We start from the raw sequence: 24,157 nt of genomic DNA on the forward strand, positions 1-24,157 counted from the left end.
CAATTGATTGGGCATCTGACCCTGAATTGCCATCTGAACAGCTCCATCAGAAAATGTTGCAAAGCAAATATCTGAGTAGGAGTATTGATTTATATGCCACATTGTTTTGAGATGACCTGAATCCCTGCTTTTGCAAATGACTGTAGTGAAGAGGAACAAAAGAGCCAAAAGTCAGTATGGTGGATATGTCTGTAAAAGAATACTGCCTCACTTTATTTTTTCTAACAGAAATGGTGTAAGTCAGTGTAGATTATTTTAGACAGACATTAACTATTTGATTTTTTTACAAACAAAAGAATTGTTTTTATGTTAATTTAATTTGGAAGGGTTATTAATATTGCTAATTAAGAACTGCCATTATCTTTTCTGAAATAACTAAATTGGTTAAATAAAATCCAGTGACAGAAAGAAAACTTACTAACTATAACATGTTTACGTTTTGAGATGAGGTTACTATGCAGGCAGTGCTCTGAACCAGCAGAAGAAATGCTGACATCTATGCCAAAATTGCACAGGGCATGGAGGAAAAACACTACACCAGGTACACACAGCAGTGCCGTGTGAAAATAAAGGAGCTCAGGCAAGCGTATCAGAAGACAAAGGAGGTGAATAGTCATTCTGGTGCTGAACCACAGACAGGCTACTTCTATGAGTAGCTGCATGTGATTCTAGGCGGGGACTCCAACACTCTCCATGGATACCTCCCAGGGGATCCAGGCGGCTACGGGCAATAACAAGGAGGACACTGTTGATGAGGAAGAGGAGGAGGAGGAGAATGTGCAGCAGGCAAGCGGAGGATCCATTCTCCCCGACAGCCAGGACCTTTTCCTAACTCTGGAGCCAATCCCTTCCCAGGACCCACTGGTGTGGGACTGTGATGGCAGGGAAGGCACCTCTGGTGAATGCACACTTGTAATAACACTACAGGAGTTAAATGCAATTGTGGTTAATGTTTAATTTGAGGTAAATAATTGGGATACAGTAGCGGCCAGTGCAGCCATGCAAAGCGTGCTCCCCAGAAAAGCCTGTTTCTGTGCCAAGAGTTTCCACACTAAAAAATTTCCCCAGGTGTGCCCTCACGCCACCTACCCTTTCGTGTGTGCTTACCATGCCTACCTGCAAACTGAAATCTGCTCCCCAGAGCTCTGCCATATGTTGTACCTAACTATCAGGAGCTTTTAAAACACAAAATTTGGCCGAGTACCTCAGGGAAATGTATTTACTGCTGTGAATTGTTTCATTCATTGCAACAGTTAACTTTTTGTTTTCAACATTGTATGCTTTTCCTTGCAGCTGCAACATTTTCTCTGGGCACTTCCTCCACTCCAGCACAAAGGCTGTCCCAGATTAGAAGGTGAAAAAAGCAGACAAGGGAAGACATGTTCTGTGATTTGATGCATTCCTCTGAGGTTGACAGGACCCAGCTGCATACATGGAGGTTCACACTCTCAGAGAACATGCTCATCGACCAAGAGGGCAGGAAAGCAAGCAGGGAACAAGAGCATAACACTCAAGAGGAGATGTTGTGACTTATGGGGGAGCAAACAGACATGTTGAGGCATCTGGATGAGGTGCAGGAAAGGCAGCTAGACCTTAGAGTCCCACTGCACCCAATGATGAACCAGCTGTCCTCCTCACCAAGTTCCATATCCTCCTCTCCCAGACATCCTAGAATGTAAGGGGGGGAGGGGAGGGGAGCTCCGTTATCCCTTGAACTCAACTCTAGGAGATGGTTCATGGAGCAGAAAGCTCTCATTCCCACAGCTTTGATTGCTGGACAGTGCAATTGTAATAAACTGTGTCCTTGCACCTTCCCCACTGTGTTATCAGGCCCTTAGACCCCGGTTATCTTTGCTATTCATTGCTGTCCCTGTTCAGTGTTTCTTAGCATCATAAAAATGCATTAATTGAGTACAAGATGCTCTTTATTCACTGTGCACACTGTGGTTGATGGGGTTTAGTTTACAGGGCAGTACATGCGAAAAGGGGGGCAGGTTCGTAAGGAACAACACACAGAACTGTCACATCAGTGTTGGATCATTCAAAGTCTCTCGGAGATGCAATGCACATTGCCCTGGTGTCTGGCTGCTTATAAATGGCAGCCAGGTGATCTGCCTCAACCTCTCCACCCCACCAGAAACTTTTCCCCTTTACTTTCACAGATATTATGTAGAACACAGCAAGCAGCAACAACAATAGGAATATTGCTTTTGCTGAAGTCTAACCCCTAGTGAAACTGCGCCAGCGCCCCTTTAGATGTCCAAAGGCACATTCTACCACCATTCTGCACTTGCTTAGCCTATGATTGAATTGCTTCTTACTGTTGTCCAGGCTGTCTGCGTACAGCTTCATAAGCTGTGGAAGCAAGGGGTAGGCTGAGTCTCCAAGGATAACTATTGGCATTTCAACATCACCAATGGTAATTTTCTGGTATGGGAAGAAAGTTCCTTCTTCCAGCTTTCAGAAGAGACTGGAGTTCCTAAAGATGCACGCATCATGTACCTTTCCCGACCATCGCACGCTGAAGTCGGTGAAATGGCCCCTGTGATCCACTAGTGCTTGCAACACCATTGAGAAGTAGCCCTTCTGCTTTATGTACTCTTTGGCAAGGTGGTCTGGTGCCAAGATAGGGATGTGCGTTCCATCTATTGCCCCACCATGGTTAGGGAACCCCACCGGGGCAAATCCATCCACTATGTCCTGCACGTTTCTCAGAGTCACTACCCTCCTTAGCAGAAGTGAATTGATTGCCCTGGCTACTTGGATCACAGCTGCCCGCACAGTTGATTTACCCACTCCAAACTGATTCCCATCTGACCAGTAGCAATCTGGCATTTCAAGCTTCCACAGGGGTATCGCCACTCACTTCTCAATGGTCAGAGCAGGTCTCATTTTGGTATTTCTGCACTTCAGGGCTGGGGAAAGCAATTCACAAAGTTCCATGAAAGTGGCCTTATGCATTTGAAAGTTCTGCAGCCACTGCTCCTCATCCCATACCTGCATCACGATGTGGTCCCATGAGTCTATACTTGTTTCCCTGGCCCAGAAGCGGTGTTCCACTGTGTCAACAAGCTTGGCTTCTGCTGCTGCCAGTATTTGTGAATTGTCCCATTCCATGGCTTCCAGCACAGCTATTTGTGTGGCCTCACATTCTTCCATGCGGCTGCTCCTGGCTAGGCTCTGCAAATACCACAGGACGATGCATGAGGTGTTTGTGACACTCCTAACAACAGCGTACAGCTGAGTGGGGTCCATGCTTGCTCTGCTATGGCATGTGCAGGAATAATCCAGGCAGAGGCGCAAAAATGATTGTTTGTCATTTCTTTCAGGGAGGGATGGAGGTAGGAACCAAGTTCGTCATGGGAGGCTAATGATATGTACCCAAAACACATCACAAAAATGTTTTTGTTCCATCAGGCATTGGGAGCCTAACCCAGAATTCCAATTGGCAGCAGGAACTGTGGGCTATCTGCCCACAGTGCATCACTCCGTGAGTCGATGCTACCCATGGTAGTGGGGATGCGCTCCACTGACGGAATGTGTACAGTGGGGACATATACCATTGATTTTATAAAATCAGAGGCTACAGGTCGACTTTAATAAATTAACCTAATTTCATAGTGTAGACAAGCCGTATCCCTTAGACACCAATTCAACATAGCCTTAAGCATGTGCTTAAATCAACTCCTTTTAATCTGAACAAACCAGACCCCAAGCAGGGCTGTTGTGATTGGATGAGCAAAAAGTGTGGAGCCTGGATAAAAGGGCCTGGAAGAGGGAGAATATAAAGAAGAGCACTGCAGAGGTGTCTCTGACCACAAGGAAGCACTTGGGTCATGAACAACCATCTTCCAATAGACCTGAGCTGGCTTTAATCTAACTAGCTCTGTAACTGGAGCAGTGAGCCATGGCAACATGGGCTAGCCACCTGAATAATTGCCCACAGTTCCATGTGAGCTTGTACAGTGCAGACTACTGTGGCTTTCCTGCTCTGGTACCTGAGCTAGCTAAATTAACACTAGCTCAGGTATGTTTACATGAGTTGTAGTCACATCACATGGATTGTAGTATAGACATATCTTGAAGCACATGCCTAAGTCTAAGCATTGATGTAAGTGCTTGGCTCAGTCATGATGGACTGCTGAAATGGGGCCTCAGTGATCATTCCAGAGTAAAAAAATTAGAGGTTTAGTTTAAAAAAAATGAATACATTTGAGTATCTGATAAATGTGTGGAAATCACAGCCTGTCAGTGCTGTGCTCATGAAATATCTGATCGCTTTTGCAAAATCTTCATTCATCTTTGATACAATTACCTGGTGTCTCCCAAGAAGGGCTAATCTTTTTGCTCTGGTATTTACGAGAAATGTGGGGACAGTATCTGCTGCAGTTATCTTGACTGTGTTTTCAATGCATTATCACTTTGTTCTCAGCTATTTACTGCAATGGCATTCACTCTATTAGGTTATATGTTTCCTTACAAAATCTAGTCTGCTCTTGGGGATTTTGTGCTATAATCCACCTTTGTCTCAGTTCTCAAACAGTTTTATCTCCTTCCCCATTTCCAGGTCTGTAATTCAAGTAGCTGGTAGAAAATGAAGGCTTTGCATCATTCAAACTTGATTTGGTTTGCTGGGAGTTTTTTTTTAAAGTTTGGATAAAGGATACCATCTACTTATAAATTGAAATTCTCTTTATTCCATTTTTTGGAGAAAAGCCAGTTCTGACTGGAAAGTTCCCTGTTCCAATTTTATTTTTCCTCATGTGTGAAGTTGCCTTAATTGATGGTGTGGTGGGTGGAATTGTACTCACTGTGATTGTGTGTGATGACTGCACCTTTAAGGTCTGGAACTTTTTATGTGATAGAGTTCAAAAACCATGTCAGTTGACAGTGGGGCTGGTTTATGGCATGGACACAACAGGCCTATGGGTCCTCAGATCCCAGAGTGTGACTATATCAGAATTTCAGCTTACAAAAAATACTAGCCCTGCTGTGAAGAAAATCTTAGAAGTGGAACCAATGCAGTGATGCCTGCCTGAGTCTGCAGACAGCCTGACAGAATAGCTCTGAGAAGAGTGAGCTGCTCCATTCTTCTGAATAGGGTGTTTTATTCCAAAGCCAGAGATGAAAGTAAGCCGGTACGGCGTAAGCCGACCATACTGGCATGGGCAGCTTCTCCAGGCCGGCAATTTAAAAGGGCCCTGGGCTCCCAGCAGCGGCCAGAGCCCCTGGCCCTTTAAATCGCAGCCAGAGCCCTGGGGCTCCTGGCCGCTGCCACAGCTGCTGCTACCATGACGCTCTGGTGCTGATTTAAAGGTCTGGGGCTCCCAACTGCCACTACCGCAGCTGGAGCCATGGGCCCTTTAAATCGCTGCTGGAGCCCTGGTGTACTGGCTGCCATTTAAAGGCCCCAGGGATTTAAAGACCCCATCCCTTCTGTCTGAGGCCCTGCCCCTTCCTGGTTAGTGCTCCCCTCCCCCACCCTTGCTCAGGACCTTGGCCCTGCGTACTGGTAAGTCCCTTAAGTTACTTTCACCCCTGTGCAAGGCCCACTGTTCCAGGACATGCTGCCAGCACCTCTCCCAGCAGAGGGCTGCATTTGTGGCAGGCAGAATGGGGTGCAGTGGACCCGGCCCAGAGCATAACCAGATACATTCTGGTGGTTGAGGTTATACTGGGGTGCTCTCCCCCACTGATCTCATGGGGGGAGGAACCCTACTGCTTCTAAAGGATATAAGGGGAGCTCTTTCTGGATAGGGAAGAGGACCCCATCACCACAACTCCAGGCATTGGAAGGGGTTGTGGCTGTCTGGGGAAACTATGGAGGGTCCTATATCACAGTGTGGGTAGGTTATAACAAGGAACCATTCACTTTGCTAGTTTGGTTTATTTTTATTGTTTCATCCAGTTAAAGCCATTGTAATTAATTATAAAGGAGTGACTGTCTTATTTGAATCTGGAGACATAATAGCAATAATTCAAATGTACAGAAGCTCACTTTCTGGTATACAGTTGTCATTTAATATCACTGTTTGCTACATAGGTGGATCAGAGATGCCACAGTTATTCCTCTATGCATAAAGGAGACCAAATAGTTTTGATCTTTTACTTTGTAAACCCAATACACCCATTTCCCAACAGAACCTTAAATGCTATCTGAACAAATCCATCAGTACTTTGCAAAGCACAAAAACTCTAACTTGTAAATCAATACCCCACCTTACTTTCAGATTTTCTTAAACCTCAGGCTTTACAAATGATGACAGCAAGGGAAATGAAAGATCTAAAAGTTAACACTTCTGAAAAAATCCTGCTTCATCTTAAGTTTCAGACTAAGAAAAACCCCTCTTAAAAGCGATTGCTGATGATTTTGGAAACTCTGAGTTAGGGAAATAAGTGCAATAACTCAGATATCAGTGTAGCACATTTTGTCTCTAAAAAACCCCAAAACACTACATTGAAATAATATTTGTTTTATTTAAAATTGGGGTGTGTTTAGCCTTATAAATCATACTTTGTTTTTTTTCCAATCAAGCCAAATGAGAAGATAAATTAGTTAGTCTATACTAGCATAATAAATGATGACCAAATTAACAAAAAAAAGTCTCAGGGCACATCTTTTTTCCCCCTCCATGTATATTTAATTGTATAAGCCCCATTAATAGCATACCAGATGGTTAAGATAGTCAGAATAAACTGGTGGAAATATTAATTAATGTGTTGGTAGTGCATAAAATGTAGAGTAGCATTCTTTGGCTGATGCTTACAGTAAATGTTTTGTAATAAGGGGAAACCCTTGCAGAATATTGCTTGGTGGTACATGAAAATCAAATGTAGAGGCAGGAACTTGGAACAAACATAACTCTTTACAAAATGAAGGAATCTATCTCATCCAATAGTAATTTTAAATCTTCTTATAAGTGCATTTATTTCTCCCAATATGGTAATACTGTGGAAGTTCATTAGTGATCGTATGTAGCAACATGTAGCAAATTGGGAGTATTATAAAATCATGTAAGCTAATAGCCATCAGATTGCAGTCTTCTACATGGGTGACAGTCACCTCTTTAAGTGCTGACGGCATCTAATGGATCATTGAAAAAAGGTGTTTTTTTTAATATGTCTCCATTAAAATAGTCAAAATTCCTTAACACCACAGGAAGCTCTATTTTTGCCCCCTTACTGGGAAAGACCTTCACCATTCCTGTGATATCTTGGGGTATTGAGAAGACACCATCAAAACCACAGATTTCTTCCCTGATATGTAAGTCCACTGGTCTCAATGATCTAAATTCTCTTTTCACTCATATCAGTTTTAAAATGGTGTAACTCTTTTGACTTCAGTCGTTACTCCTGATTTACACTGAAATATATGATATCAGAAGCAAGTCCAGTGAAGTTAAACCACAGATGAATTTGGACCATTCAAAGTAGATTAGATAACCAGTACAGGAAGATCATCAAACACACATACTCTGCTGAGGATTGCTGCACCAGCCACAGTGACCATGGTTGATGGCACGGTACCAGGCATTGTAGAATGAAGTTCCTAGATCTGGATACTCAGAAAATCCAAAATCTTTGGGGTCAGCCCTGCAGGTAAAGCCTGATAGGGTCAAGGCATGCATACTTTCACCTTTTGATGGAGAGTGTGAGAATAACATATGTAGGCCTGTTTTTTGTCTATCCTGGTGATGTGGCCAGAGAGCATGCAAACGTCTCTTTTGAATGTAGTGAGCAATTGGAGGAAGGCCAGATCTCTGTGAGATTATGGCATTTTGCACAACATGGAACCTCTTTATGTTCAGGATTTGTCACTGGCAACACATTCAGAATGCTTCTAACGACTCCAAGTCTGCCTGTAGGAGGGGCCAGGTTTTTGACATTATTAGCAGTACAGGCAGTACATAGGTTTGATAGGTCCGGAACTTTGTCTCAGTGCAAAGATGTTTTTACATTCATAGCTGACACATGAAGTTCATTCAGGAGGCAGTGAGATCTATTCATTGGAGGACGTCCAGTTTACTGCGACCACTTGAAGTCTGCTTGCAGCCTAGGTAGATGAACTTGTCAATGTTCTTCTTAATGCTTGACCCCACCTGCACTGAGGTTTCTGGTGACCCAGCTCTGAGGTTCTGGACTATGGTCTTATGTCATGAGACGTACAATCCCATAGTGTGGCTGGTGTTTTGGAAAACTTGAAGGACAGGACTGAAGTTCTCTGGTTTCTTCACAAGTAAGGCAGTGTCATCACCATAGTCTTGGTCAGAGAACACTTCTGATGTGAGGAGCAGCAAGTCCTAATATCCAGTCAATAGCCTGACAGAATAGTGCCTGAGTGAGAATCATCCCTGTCATACACTTGAGGTTGTGTAGAAAGGCGATGAAAGCCATGGACTAGCATGCACTCTCGCATTGGTACTGTTTCATATGGCTTATGTTGACAACAAAGCAACTTTTGGTTTGGTTGACAAGTCAGCCCTTTGGCTCATGCTGCAAGATGTTGGCATCCCGGTGATCTTCATACTGGTACCAGTGCAAGTGTGTGCTTTGGTTCAGGAAGATGATCAACTAGAATTCATGGTTAGGTGCAATTAGTTAGTAATTGTGGTGAGCTACAAAGCCCATAATTGAATGTTGCTACCTCAAACTAAGGAGAGTTCATATTATCTAATGAACAATACCCTGGCTGAATCTGTATCTACAAGACAAATTGCCATTGACATCTATTTCTTCTTACCTTTATCAGAAAAGAGCACAATAAAATCCTTGTATTAAAGTGAGAACACAAAGCCAATCTTTCTGGCCATCGAATCTGGTCAATTTGAAGTTGATGACTGGCTTCTTTCCAAAAACATCAGGCTGAGTCAGTCTCTGCTTTGAAGGGATTTCATAGCTTGTCGTCTTAAGCCATTACATCTAGTTATAAAGAAGCAATTTCTTGGTGTTTTCAGACACTCTTGTGCCAAGATACAGATAGCTAAAATAAGGTGATCCCTTTGTCTGCTATATATCCATAACTATATATATGTACTCAATTTAACATACAGAATATCAATTCTATACTAATGTTAAATTTGTACAGTTAAGAACACAAAAGACAGGAAATGAGCCACTCAAATTTGGGCATGATCTTAATTCTGACCCCTTTGTTTATCTGTGTCAAAACATTGTTCTGTAAAGAACAGATACTAACTAAACTACCTACTTAGATGGCATATAGGTTTATGCCAACAAATTTTCAGAATTTCTTTTTCGTGTTAAATTTCTTTTTATCCAAGTGCAAGCCAAGTTTGAAGAAAATAACACTAGTTATTTTAAAGGTCTGAATAGAGCTGCTTGAAAAAGCTTTTGTCCAAATGTGGCCTTTGAGAAAAGTTTTTCTTTGTTTGTTTTCTGAAATAAACAATTGTTTATCATAGAAATTTTCCTTTTTTCACAAAAAGTTCTACAATATTTGTTTCCATCTAATAATTTTAGTAAACTGTTTTTCTTACTAGAAACCAGGATTTTGGTAAAAAATATAATGGAAAATATTATACAAAATGGATAATGGGCCCATTTTAAATCCTTTGAAAGGGAAACAACCTCAAAATGACTCGTGAAAATTAACTGTTTTTTTTCCTACTAACTCCACTTGTGAGTGAGTTAAATCTGCAAGCTGAAACTTTGTCCTTCTGTTTTCAGATTTATTCAAAGCTAGTGTGAATGTATGGCTATGTAATCTTTACGTTTACATTTCAATCTTTTAGCCTATCTCAAAAGAGGGCGTGTCTAATGTTGGAGATGAAACAAAGTTTGAAAACGCTTCCATCTCAGGACAGTCTCAAACTTGGCTCAGACCATTCAGTTTTAAACAGTAATCATTTTATACTGAACTGATTTTCTATAAACTTCACTTGATTTGTAAATCATATGGAGAATTAAAATCAAGCCAGGTCTGAAGCCTATATATGCTTGATTCCAATTTGCTTAATGCATTAAGTGATAAATATAACAGTAAGAAGAGAGACCATATTTTAAGACCTAAGCAGAGGGAGCCAGAGTTAAAATATGTTTCTTCTCTGACAAGAAACCCTGTTAAACTGGCACATTCTCACTGATTTCCATATTAAATTGCTCAGTTTGCAATTTAAAAGACAATTCTACCTCCTACTTCCACAAATTAATGTGGTGCTCCAACTGTCAAGTTCTTTCCAACTCATCCATCACGTCAATAATAAAGATTCTGGTAGGCTCTTCCAATCCACCTGTGAAACCCTGTTATCTTCAGATTATCTGTGGCACCCGTACAACCTAATTTCAGGCTAGTAAGGATACCCAGGTGTTGCTTAGGGCACTATTTGGCTTGCAGAGTTTTTATTATAGGTGAAGCTGGTATTTTGGGGTTGCCTAAGACTTTCCACTAGTTGTACTTAATATAACTTGATTTTACCTTCTTCAGAAAATACAAAACAACACAAAACCAGGACCACCCACACAACATAGGAAATTACATACAAATAACCATCTTAAAAGAAAGTTATAAAGTCAAGAAGTCCAAAGTTGGGAAATGCCAATTTACGGTTGCCTGTGAAACTCTAATTATGACCCTTGTGTTTATGTATTATGATATAGTTTTTAATTACATGATAACATGCTATTTTTCTACAGAGCTCCTGCCTCATTCAGTGTATAGGATGGAGGCACAAGAGAGCAGAACTAAGATTGTACAGACAACTGTAAATCTGGCATTTCCTAACATTAGAGTGATTGACTTTGTAACCTGAATAACTTTCTTTTAGCATATTTTTATATGTAATTACTGTGTATTAGCAACAAGATGGAAAGAACTCAGCCTTGTTTTGGGCCCACCTCTAATCTTCTCACAAGGGGGAGGAGGGAAAACCTAGTTCTTTTTTCTAGCTGTCTAGGTTTATATGGTCCCTCCTCACATAGTCCATAATACATCGAAGGTTACCTGAATCTCATTACCACAGAACAGATTATTTTTAACTTTCTAACATAGTGAAGTTTTATTTGGAAAAGGAAATGAACTAGGAAATCTCTCCAGAGGATTGTAAGGACATAATGCTAGCCATTAGGAGCAGTACAAATTGCCCATCATGAAGAGAATGCTGGTGAAAAATTATGATTAGATATATTCACACACCAGTCCTGCGAAACAAAATGGACACCAAATTAAAAGCAAAAGCTAAAGTGAATGCCATGGGATAGGAGAGTAACCTTCATCTTTTTTGGAAATTATCCCAAATTAAAGCCTTCCGGTGTTTAAAACCTAGCTCTCTGGCCCACAGACTGACTTTGTGTTGTTTGTGCTGTGCCTATTACAATGAGGTCCTTATTCTTCTTTGGATCCATAAGCACTACTCTAATATAAATAATAATGACATCAGAAAATTGATGCCATAATTGTTTAAGTGATATAGCCCCTGAATTCCATGTACGTGGTGTTAAGGAATTTTGCTGCATTTGAACAAAGGTTGAGTCACCTTTTGGGGACTGCAATTAATGTGGTTCTGATCCTGCCATGAACTCCACATGGATAGACCCCTATTAAAGTCAAAGGGGGTCTGTACAAACATAAGCTTGGGCCTAACTATTAAATCTCTATGGATGCAAAAATAAATACTGCCTATAGAAATGTGGTTGATGATAATAAAGAGAAAATGAATAATTTACTGCTTTTATTAGAACAGCAACTGAAGGGTCTGAGGCAAGCCAAGCCAAATAGGATGAAATTATTTAAAAAAAATTGGTATAACTTCCGTAAAAACAATAGGCCAGATCCGCTGCTGGTGTAAATTGGCATAGTTCTGTAGATTTCACTGGAGCTCTGCTGATTTATGCCAGCTGAGGATCTGGCCCAGTTCGGTATAGCTACTGTAACTCAGGGCTAGTCTACTCAGGGAACATTAAAGAACTGCCGCGGCAGCCCTTTAACATGGCTTGTGCAGTCAAACAAACTATCTCCACAAGAGGCGTAGCTCCCAGTGCACTGTTTACACTGGTGCTTTACAGCGCTGAAACTTGCTGCTCTCGGGGGGGCGAGGGGACTTCTCCCTTTGTATCTCATGAGCAAAAGTGTGTGTGTCAGAAAGCTTTCTAAGCATCTGATGGATGACCTCCCTTAATGCTTGAACTGTTCCTTCAACCAAAGCTGAATTTGAAATCTCAGTGAAATGTGGATGTTGCCAATTGTTTTTTCTAATTGGAATCACAGCTCGGTTTAAAGAGGATGGCCAGAGAGCATGGTCCCTTTAAAACCTTCTCCTGAGGTGGAGAAAGTGCTGGTTGTGGCAGGGGTGTTGAGAGAGGGAAAGCAACGGGGTCTGTGTCTGTAACTCCAGACAAGAGGGTCTACTGCAAGCAGGCCCTCACGTAGTAAAGCAGCAAGAACCAGCCATAAGCCTGGAAGGAACAAAATAGCCGACCAGGGATGCCCCAGGACAGGAGCCAGCATGAGCACCATGCCAGGGAGGAATCACCCAAGAAAGACAAACCAGAGCTAGACGCAGTATCACTGTCACCCAGAGCTGTCTGGATCCTTGAGTACTGGGGCTTGTGACTTTGCATTGGGAATAAGGAAGGAGGCTATAGTAGCTAAGTAAGGAGGTTGTCATTATGTGTGGGTTTGCAGAGAGTGGCAGAAGAGGGCACCGGAAGGGTTTGTTGGAGAAAATTCACTGGCGCCAAAGACAAGCAGGAGTACCCAAGACTCATATGGACTGGAGCTCTGCCCAGGATTCCTGAACTCTGAATATAGATGTATTACTCAGTGTCTGCCCTTTCATATTGTGGGACCACTGGCCTGTGGGTCCTTTCTCTGTTTTACTGCTCCCCGTCTTCCTCTGTTGTTTTTCTCCATTCATCCTTCTGTAAATAAATATTTCCCTTTCCTATAATCATTGGTGTGTGTGTGTGTGTGTGTGTGTGTGTGTGTGTGTGTGTGTGTGTTTAGTCTAGGGGAGTTGTAACAGGTGCACTTGGGGTGGAAGGGAGTTTCCCAACTGTGTTCCTGCGAGCATCTAAGAGCAGACTCCATCTTGGCCACAAGGGCTCTGTAGTTACATCCATTTAACTTCTAAAAATAAATGGTAAATTGCTTTAGAAACAAAGCAAAATGGTTTCATATTAAGCTATGTAGAATGAGAAATTAGAGTCACAACTTTATCTTGGTGTCTACATTTACAGCATGTAACAGAAGACTAGTACATCTCTGTTTTCACTAAAATTATTCTACCAAATTGGTAGAATGTTCTTTAAATGCTTTAAATTAGACACAGAGCCAAAGTGTTCTTTTTGTCAATGCGGTTGCGTGTGTGTTATCGAGAGCAAAATTCTGCATTCTATATTGCCTACTAATTTGGTAGAATGCCTGAAGTCTATCAAAGCCTATACCGTGTATTGAGATATCAAGTGATAAATCTATTTATCATACACCTGTGACTACCTCATCTGTCCTTAATCCATCTCATCCTGGATTTTTACTCTAGCATTCCAATCACTGGGCAGCTTTGATCAGATACCATTTTTTTAAACTCAACCTGCCAAAGATACGTTTCTTCCTTGTCCCTCAGCATTTTAAATTTCCCTCCCCAAAAAAATCAATCTAGCCCAAGATCTGGGATGTGCAATATTCAGCCTTGTATTAATAACAGCTTCTCAGCTGATTGCTTCTCTTTACCTAAAAATGTATTATTGAATTTAGGATCTGAAATGAGAGCTTCATCCCACATACCCCGCATCTTGATAGGACTCAACATTTGTTGAGCCTAAAAAGGAATGAGACATTGGACTTAAAAAATTGTGACATTTTATGTATTAAAAAAAAACCTCTTGTAAACATAAATCCTCAGCTGTTATATAACTCAGGGTGCTGACATGTATCACAACACATTTCTTTGGCTGACTAATACCTCACAGAAATGATTTCCTTGCTAAATGAAGCAGCCCCGGCTGGTCAATATAATTGCTGCCCAACGCTGAATAGCAGCAGTGGAACTGACCAATCTGGGCTGTTTCATTTAGCAAGGAAGCCTTGAGGGTCACAACTCTGAGGTAGCCCTTCACATGAGCTGTTGAGGAGCCGGGTTGGGGAGCTGGCAGGAAAGCAGGCAAGTTTTGAAACCTGTCTATATTCCATTGGAAGATTGGTTGAAATTGACACATTTTCACAAAACATTTTGCATTTGATAAATCAGGATTTTATATTGTAAAAATGTTCCGCTGGAAATTTTCCGACCAACTCTAATAAAGAGAACACCTCCTTCTTGCCAGTGTTTGGAGTGTAGGAGCTCTGGAATGATGTGGGGGAACGTGCTGTGAGTGCTTCCAGTCCTTTTGGCTGAATTAACCTGTACAGGGGACAATGTGGTCCCTGAACATACAACTGAACCCTAATTCCAACCAAATAAGAAGGCATCAATGAGACTGGTGAGAAGACTATGATATAGCAAATTAGGGAGTGCTTCTGATTTATGGAAATTCATTTTAAGCACAGATAGGGAAGCAAAAGTGCCTTGTAAATATTGGTCAGAAAATGTCTATAGAACTGAGCACCCAGCTTTTTAGCCAAACTTGGGTGCTTTCATTTTGGGGTCCTACAAAGATTGGAATGCAGAAGCATGGTCAGAAATTGAGACTGGGTGCAGTGTGGGGGGCGGGTAGCAACCCTACCCAGCTTGTCCTTGAAGACTATGTCTCTTTTATAGGTCACCCTTATTAGCCAAAGCAGGTGGCTGGTTTAAATAATACCTCTTTCCGTGTATAAGCATTCTGTAGCCTCAGAGATTTTAACAAAATATAGCAAGGGGATGACTGCGTTGTTGTGTTTTTAAACTAGCAAATGGGTATCACACAATTTTTCCACATAAATTACCTAGTTGGGTTGATGGGAAAAGGGTCATTTCCTCCAGAGTCATGATGATATTTTACAATTTCAACTGCAGAATCCCAGAACATCCTCCCAAAACGCTATCCATACAGAGTGTGTTGTTTGAATCAGTTGTACATTATAGTTCAGATTCTGATCTTTGTTATACCAGTGTAAATTCAGAGTACCCCCACTGATTTTATTGGAGTTGCTATGATTTGAGGCTGGTGAAATGAGTTCACAATCTGTACTTTTGTGTTCATGGCAACTGATGAGAAGTTCACAAGGATGTGCTATTTATCATATGACTCAAGCCCTTTCCTTTCAATCAAAGCTTGATAAATGATTTATCATAATAAAAGAAGTGTAATATGCAGCATTAATCTCAGTAAGTGAACAATGATCTTTCTGAGGGGCTCTTGGACTTGGCAAAATGACAAATCAATACTGAGGGTGCATTTGAGGAATCAACACATCTCTATTAAATACAAGGTGTTGTGGCAGTTTTCTGATAGGGATGCAATTCCAGTAACATTAATCGAGCCCTGGTAGAAATTAGTGATTCAGAGAGACACTGTGCCCCCTCAGGATGTCGTTGTGGCGGAGGCATTAGGAATGTAGGAGTGAGATTTGTGTGTGTGTGTGTGGGGGGGGGGGTGGTTCCAATTCAAATGTTCAGGGATTTCCTTGGCAGTTATAGGAAGATTTTATTTCCCTTGCAGGATGAATTGATGGGGAACCTTCAGAAAAGGTAGAGAGTCATAGGTTTGATGTGTGGGCTTGAGGAATGGCTGCTTGAAATCATTAGGAGTTGTCAGGCAAGTGGGATGATTTGTCTGCTGAAGTTCAATCACCAGGATAGATTGGATCTGTCAGATCATCTTAAGGTAATGTTTTTTAAAAGCAATTTTGAGGATGACCATGCTGGTCTTGTATGTAAGGTGGGACATGTGGGTTCTATTTCTAGCTCTGCCACACATTGTAATCTGTACTCTTGGGCAAACGATTTAAGCCAGGTCTGTTGCTCTGGGGTGGCAGTTGGTGTTTGATACTAGGGTGACCAGACAGAAAGTGTGAAAAATTGGGACATGGGTTGGGAGGTAATAGGCACCTATATAAGAAAAAGTCCTGAATATCGGGACTGTCCCTATAAAATCAGGACATCTGGTCACCCTATTTGATGCTGTCCAGGCTGGGCTGGCTAAGTACTACAGTGTCTCTCAGAGATCCTCCCCCTTGCCATAAACTATCCTCAGCCTTAATTTCCTCCCAATCCTTTCTCCCTCCGCTGTTATTTGTCCTCTTTTTTGATGCCTCTCCTTGCTTAACTCACTCTTAACCTCGCTCTGATTTACGAGGGTGGTTTTACTTTCACAGCACTGAGTAGAGGGGGCAGGTTCTCAACCTCATCTCCCCCCAGCAGCTCAAAGATATGGGGAGGAGCCATGCTGAGTGAGCATATCAGCTCTCTTCCTGCTCACTCCATCAACTAATTTAGATCAGTGGCTGGAGGAGGGAAGGAGCTCTGAAATTGCTCCCTGCCCCCAAAGCTCTGTCTGCTGGTGATTGGCCACACTGCTGAGCTGAGCTATAACCTAAGTAAGTAGGCCTAGCTGCAGGGCAAAATCCTCCCAACCTGAAAGAAAAGGAGAAATGAAGGTCTACAGCTTGACATTGCCCAGCTACCATAAGGCCCTGGAAGGGGCTGATAGTGAAGCAAAGTGTAACAGTGGAAGAGAGGTGGATGGTGGGGGTAGTCAGAATGAGAATGATGAGCAGAGAGTGAAGAATGAGGGTAAGGGTTACTGGTGGGGAGCATCTGAAGTGGGTGATGCAGGATGGGGAGTGACTAATGACAAATGAGGATGTGCCCGGAGAGTGGGATCATGGGTGGTTGGTGGTAAAGAGGCAGGAAGGAGACAGGGATGGGGAAGCTCAGAAATTAAGAGAAGGTAACACAGGACAAGAAAGGAGGAAGGAAGGGACTATTCTAAATCACTATTAGAAAACAGGGGCTTAGGGCACACAGCCCATGAAAACATTGAAGGAAAAGAGGATGGGAGGAAAGAGAACCAAAACAGCCAAGGGAGACCTAGCATGTCATGTATTTTCTCTCACTTTATACACAACTAATACTTATAAGAGTCTGAATCATTGCCCTCCCCAGTGCATTGATTGCAATCAGATTGCCTGGATTGAGGATTTATGAGCCCTGGGGCCAGATTTACAGAACTAGGCGTGCCCACGTTTTGCTCTTTATATGGCAAATCCATCCATTTTATAAAGAGTTGAATATACTGTTTCAGTTCATCTGGTTGTTCCACCACTGCAAGGTAGTTTAGATCTGGTCTACACTACAAGAATAGGTCGAATTTAGCCACGTTAGGCTGATTTTATGAGCAATGCAGCTACACAACCAACCCCATTCCGCCAACCTTAAAGGGCTCTTAATATTAACTGCTGTACTCCTCCCCGACGAGGGGAGTAGCGCTAAAATCGACTTTCCTAGGTCGAATTTGGGGTAGTGCAGATGCAGCTCTGTGCAAATCGATGATATTGGCCTCTGGAAACTATCCCAGAGTGCTCCAATGTGACCACTCTGGTAAACACTTTCAACTCCGATGCACTAGCCAGGTACACAGGAAAAGCCCCGGGAACTTTTGAATTTCATTTCCTGTTTGGTCAGCGTGGCGAGCTCAGCAGAAGAGGTGACCATGCAGTAGCAGAATTGCAAGTGAGCTCCAGCATGGAGCGAGCTGGAGACACTGGATTTGATTGCTGTATGGGGAGAAGAATCTCTGCAGGCAGAACTCCAATCTAGCAGAAGAAATACTGATATATTTACCAAAACCACACAGGGCATGGTGGACAGAGACTACACCAGGGACACACAACAGTGCCACATGAAAATTAAGGAGCTCAGGCAAGCCTACCAAAAGACAAAGGAGGCAAATGGTCACTCTGGGTCAGAGGCCAATACATGCCGTTTCTATGATCAGCTGCACGCCATTCTATGGGGGGACCCTACCACTACCCCAAGACTGTCCGTGAACACCTGCAAGGGGGGAGCCTCACGCAACACAGAGGAGGATTTTGTGCATGAGGAAGAGGAGGAGGAGGAGAATGCGTAGCAGGCAAGTGGAGAATCCGTTCTCCCCGGCAGCCAGGACCTTTTCATCACCCTGGAGCCAACACCTTCCCAAGGCGTATTGTTCCCAGATTCTGAAGGCTGATAAGTCACCTCTGGTGAGTGCACATTTGTAACTACATTACAGGGGTTAAAAGCAATTGTGTTTAATGTTTGATTTGCCCTGAACAATTGAGATGCATTCGCAGCCAGTACAACTACTGGAAAAGTCTGTTAAAGTGTCTGGGGATGGAGCAGGAATCCGCCAGGACATCCCCATGAAGCTCTCCTGGAGGTACTCTGAAAGCCTTTGCAGAAGGTTTCTGGGAAGGGCTGCCTTATTTCGTCCTCCATGGTAGGACACTTTACCATGCCAAACCAATAGCAAGTAGTCTGGATTCATTGCAGCACAAAGCATGGCAGCGAATTGTCCTGGGTTTTGGTTGCATTCATGCAACATTTGGTCCTTATCTTTCTGTGTCAGCCTCAGGAAAGTGATATCATTCATGTTCACCTTGTTGAAATAGGGGAATTTTTGAAAGGGAACAGTAATCCCCTCTGTTTGGTGATCCCCGGCACATTAGACCCTGGTCATGATCGGCTGTTTGTGCTTGGCTAAAAAGGATCATCCCGGAGAATAGCCATGCAGGGGCAAGGAAGGGTGTGCTGCACATCCACCCCGAAACCCGCAGCCCCTCCTTTTAAATGGCAAAAACAACCGGCATTGGTTGCTATGGGAAAGGCGGGTGCTGCAGTTTGAAACCATTCCCACATGTTATGAACGTGGAACAACCAATCCCACATACCATTTGGCTTACCAGGGCTGCCTGGAAATCGAATTCTGTTGCCCAGTCATGCGTGATGTGTCACCATACCGGCAGGCGCTCAATATAAAAGGCAAAATGTGACCTTGTACCTAAAACACATGTGCTGTCTGCTGTGAATTGCTTGATTCACTGTGAAAGGGTCTCCCTTTTGTTTTCAGAAATGTATCTTCTTAAATGCTACTCTCCCTTTTTTCCCCCTTGCAGCTGCAAATGTTTCTGTGCTCCCTGTATCAACTCCGTCCCTGAGGTTATCGCAGATTAGAAGGCAAAAAAAAATGCACTTGTGATGACATGTTTTCAGAGTTCATGCAGTCCTCCCTCACTGATAGGGCACAGCTGAATGCATGGAGGCATTCAGTGGCAGAGGCCAGGAAAGCATACAGTGAGTGTGATCAGAACACGCAGGAGGCGATGCTGAGGCTAATGGGGGAGCAAACGGACATGATGAGATATCTGGTGGAGCTCCAGGAAGGGCAACTAGAGTACAGAGCCCCGCTGCATCCATTATGTAATGGCCTGTCCTCCTCGCCAAGTTCCATATCCTCCTCACCCAGACACCCAAGAACGCAGGGCAGGAGACTCCAGGCACCCAGCCACTCAACTCCAGTGGATGGCCCAAGCAACAGAAGGCTGTCATTCAAACAGCTTTGATTTGTAGTGTGGCTATAATAAGCAATGTGGCCTTGTCCTTCCCTCCTCCCCCACCCCACCCGGGCTACCTTTTACTAGTCAGCATTGTCAGTGATCTCAGTTTTTTTTTAATAAATAATGAATGAATGAATGGATGGATTCAAAACAATTGGGACTTTATTTCTTTTGCCAGCTGTGGTCAAAGGGCAGGGTGGGGCGGGAGGGGATTGGCTTACAGGGAAGTACATTCACCAAAGGGGGTGGCTTTGCATCAAGGACAAACGCACAGAACTGTCACACCGTAGCCTGGTCGGTCATGAAACTGTTTTTCAAAGCCTCTCTGATGTGCAGCACGCCTAGCTGTGCTTTTCTAATTGCCCTGGTGTCTGGCTATTCACAATTGGCTGCCAGGCAATTTGCCTCAACCTCCCACTTACTCTCTCAGATATTATGGAGCACACAGCAAGGAGCAATAACAATGGGAATATAAGTTGCACTGAGGTCTAACCTACTCAGCAAACCATGCCAGCACCCTTTTAAATGTCCAAAGGCACGTTCTACCACCATTCTGCACTTGCTCAGCCTATAGTTGAACTGCTCCTTACTGCTGTCCAGGCTGCCTGTGTACGGCTTCATGAGCCATGGGAGCAAGAGGTAGGCTGAGTCTCCAAGGATAATTATTGGCATTTCAACATCCCCAAAAGGTAATTTTCTGGTCTGGGAAGAAAGTCCCTTCTTGCAGCTTTTCGAATAGCCCGGAGTTCCGAAAGATGCGAGCGTCATGTGCCTTTCCCAACCATCCCACTTTGATGTCAGTGAAATGGCCCTTGTGATCCACCAGTGCTTGCAACACCACTGAGAAGTACCCCTGGCAGTTTATGTACTGTCTGGCAAGATGATCCAGTGCCAAGATAGGGATATGCATTCCATTTATTGCCCCACCACAGTTAGGAAACCCCATTGCAGCAAAGCCATCCACTATAACCTGCACATTTCCCAGAGTCACTACCCTGGTTTGTAGAAAGGTATCGATTGCCTTGGCTACTTGGATCACAGCAGCCCCCACAGTAGATTTGCCCACTCCGAATTGATTCCCCACTGACCGGTAGCAATCAGGTGTTGCAAGCTTTCACCCGGCAAGCGCCACTCATTTCTCAACTCTCAGGGTAGGTCTCATCTTGGTATTCCTAGGTTTCAGATTAGCAGCCGTGTTAGTCTGTATTCGTATAAAGAAAAGGAGTACTTGTGGCACCTTAGAGACTAACAAATTTATTAGAGCATAAGCTTTCGTGAGCTACAGCTCACTTCATCGGATGCATTGAAGTGAGCTGTAGCTCACGAAAGCTTATGCTCTAATAAATTTGTTAGTCTCTAAGGTGCCACAAGTACTCCTTTTCTTCTTGGTATTCCTGTGCTTCAGGGCGTGGGAAAGCAAGTCACAAAGTTCCAGGAAAGTGGCCTTACGCATGCAAAAGTTTTGCAGCCGCTAGGAATCATCCCATACTTGCAACACTATGCCGTCCCACCAGTCTGTGCTTGTTTGCCTGGCTCAGAATCGGCGTTCCACTGTATCAACCTGCTCCAATGCTGTCATGATATCCCAATTGCCACATCCCATGCTTTCAGGAACATCTGTGTCCATGTCCTCCTCACAATCATCCTCGTGCTGGCGGCTCCTAGCCAGGCTCTGCACATACTGCAGGATAATGGGTGAGGTGTTTACAATGCTCACAAAAGCAGTGCGCAGCTGAGCAGGCTCCATGCTTGCCATGCTATGGCATTTGCATGGGTAACCCAGGAAAAAAGGTGTGAAACGACTGTTTGCCATTGATTTCAGGGAGGGAGGGCGGGAAGACTGATGACGTACTCAAAACCACCCACGACAGTGTTTTTGCCCCATCAGGCTTTGGGAGCTTAACCCAAAATGGGCAGCGGGGACTGTGGGATAGCTATCCACAGTGCACCATTCTATGACTCATTGCTAGCCATGGTATTGAAGACACACTCCGCTGATTTAATGCACTTAGTGGATACATGCACAATTGACTGTATAAAATCGCAAAAAGAAAAGGAGTACTTGTGGCACCTTAGAGACTAACAAATTTATTTGAGCATAAGCTTCCGTGAGCTACAGCTTACTTCATTGGATGCATCCGATGAAGTGAGCTGTAGCACACGAAAGCTTATGCTCAAATAAATTTGTTAGTCTCTAAGGTGCCACAAGTACTCCTTTTCTTTTTGCAAATACAGACTAACACGGCCTGTATAAAATCGGTTACTAAAGATCAGCTTCTATAAAATCGACCTAATTTCATAGTGTAGACATGCCCTTAGAGACCAGCTTCAAGGCTTTTTTTTAAGCCATTGTAAGGAAGTTAGGCCCTATCTACACATGCTTGCTGGAGCACATGTTCAGAACTGTTGCTGTGGTCTGTTTGATGCCTATTTCTGCAGTTGACAAACAAATGGACTTAGTCTCATTGCCAGGGGAGAGTTTTCTAAAATTTTAGTGTATCTGCCTAACCCCTCAGAGGATCTTTGCTAGACTGTATCTTGCATTGCAAGCAGAGCACACTATAGCTACTGACAACATGGAAATGAATTGCACAGAAGCTAACTGGAGTGCTTGGTAAGATGCCCATTATGCATTGTTCCATGGATACTCTGAGCGTATTTCCTCCTCCCTGACTTCCACTGCTCAGCCAGAGAAGAAAGATGATTGATAGCTAATCGAAGTGCCCTATCTAAGGCACACAGGATTCCTGTTGACTCCAGTAGATATGCCTGAATCAGAACTGTTTTATGGGGAAAATGAGGGGAAAATCAGAACTAATTCGGAAGGGCACAATTTTCAAACTTGGTTCCCCAAAGTTAGGCACCTGGTGCCTAAGTACAGAGTTAAGTGCCTAACTTTGGACACCTGCACTAACTGACAATCGATGGAAGGCTAGAAAACTCTGCTTTTTATCTGTGCGTATACACATCTTGAACTGGTAGCAAAATGAAGGTGCGAATGAATGAAATTCAATGCATGTTCAATGATTTTCTGTGCTTCTGGTTTAGGTCAGCCCCAGTTCCCAGCCAAGGTGCCGGAGGTTCCACAATTCCCGGGGCAGGCGGGCCTCCACCCCCCACCAATGTGACCAGTAATAGAAGACTGCAACAGACACAAGCTCAGGTCGATGAGGTGAATTGCACACAACAGGGGCACTGATGAGATTTTATTTTTTAAGATGATTAAATGACTGTTTGCCCAGTTAAAGATCCTGTCGCCTTTATTCAATTGAAGTCAGGGGGTCTATGGAATGAGATTTATGTGAGATAAGGTTTTTAATAGGCAGATTGCAGAAGAGCTCATTCATAATCATTATACCCCTAACACCTCTGCTCACAAAACAAGTATGACTTAGATGTTACCTCTGTTATTGTTTGCAAATAGCCAATATAAATATAAATCCTTTTATAAAGGATTATAAAGACATAGGCCCTGCCCCTGCAAGCTATTCCTTGTGGGAAGGACCCTGTGTCTGAAAGCCTGGATTAGTTTCCAGGGTCAGGCTGTAGTTAGCAATAAGGGCTTTATTTAATTTATTTGGTTACTATTAAAAATGAAATTCAGGCAAAGACAAACAGTTGAGCAAGTCCACAGAGCAACAACTCCAAGAAATCCCCAGCTACTTTTTGAATGATAGTTCCGTATGAGATCTAGTTCCAGAATGGATTCCCTCTTCATTGGGATAATTCCCCTTAACAATCTTACTCCTTGTCACGGATTCACAGGATCAGTGCTATGACCCCTCACTTTGGAACAGCCTCTGGGAGGACTCCTTCAGTGAGCCAGACCTCCTATGGGTCTCACTGTTCCTTAAAAGTAAGTCGCATGGCTTCACTGGCTCCGTAGCCTCGACCTCTGGGCCTTCAGCAGTCCTGCTTCCCACCATGAACCCCCTTTCAGCGAGTCCCACTGAGGCGGACCCCTGAGAGACACTTGTAAATCTTAGGGAGCAGCGTGTCTCCAACAGCATCTTTAGTGACCTTCATGCAGTGTTGTCAAAACAGAAAGATTTATTAGTCAACAGGAACCCAGCATAGAAAGCCCTTGGTTACCATAGAGAAAAGAAAGTGGCTCTGGACTAATCAGAGTGGCCCATTCTCCTTAAAGTGGTAAGTCCCCATTGGCTTCTGCTCTGAGTCTGTACCCTCTTGTTCAAGTTCCCAGGTCAATCCTACCTGGCCCCTCTTCAGTCCTTTGTTCTCCAATTGGTTAAACACAGCTGGCTTCCTACAGGGGAGGGAGTGGGGGAAGGTGGAGTGGACCATCCATGGTCATTAGTTGCTAGGTAGCAAATGTCCCAAAGTTTGGCTTTGCCATTGTCTTCATGGATTCCCCAATGATATGGGCCAAACTCAAGACACCTAGGCACCATTGACACCTTTGTCATAGCTACCCAAGAGTAAATAACCTTTTCCCATGATTCATACAAAATATTACGGAAAATTCTCACTCAGTCACACTCATCATGCCAGCATTCATTTACTACCATATTCACTGAACTAGTGAAGCTAATCCTGGGTGCAACCCATAGAGCTAAACTTGGGGTTTGATCACGGATAAACTGCTGACTTGCACTATGGCCAGTTATGTAGTGCTGACTTTAGATGTCTGTATTAAGTACAGTACGTAGAAGACTTCCTAGG

The 24,157-nt window shown here is 43.4% G+C and overlaps 1 protein-coding gene across 2 annotated transcripts in view; it reads left to right on the top strand.

The window, feature by feature from the left end:
- LOC119861320 (vesicle-associated membrane protein 2-like) overlaps nt 1-24,157 on the top strand; it is a 101,141-nt gene that overhangs the window by 67,076 nt on the left and 9,908 nt on the right. For both annotated transcript variants that reach the window (XM_043492561.1, XM_038416338.2), the window contains one exon: nt 22,523-22,646. In XM_043492561.1, coding sequence (XP_043348496.1) covers nt 22,523-22,646 — 124 coding nt within the window. The remainder of the gene's footprint in view (nt 1-22,522; nt 22,647-24,157) is intronic.

The sequence above is a fragment of the Dermochelys coriacea genome, chromosome 9 (genome assembly GCF_009764565.3).
Source record: "Dermochelys coriacea isolate rDerCor1 chromosome 9, rDerCor1.pri.v4, whole genome shotgun sequence".
NCBI lineage: Eukaryota > Metazoa > Chordata > Testudines > Dermochelyidae > Dermochelys > Dermochelys coriacea.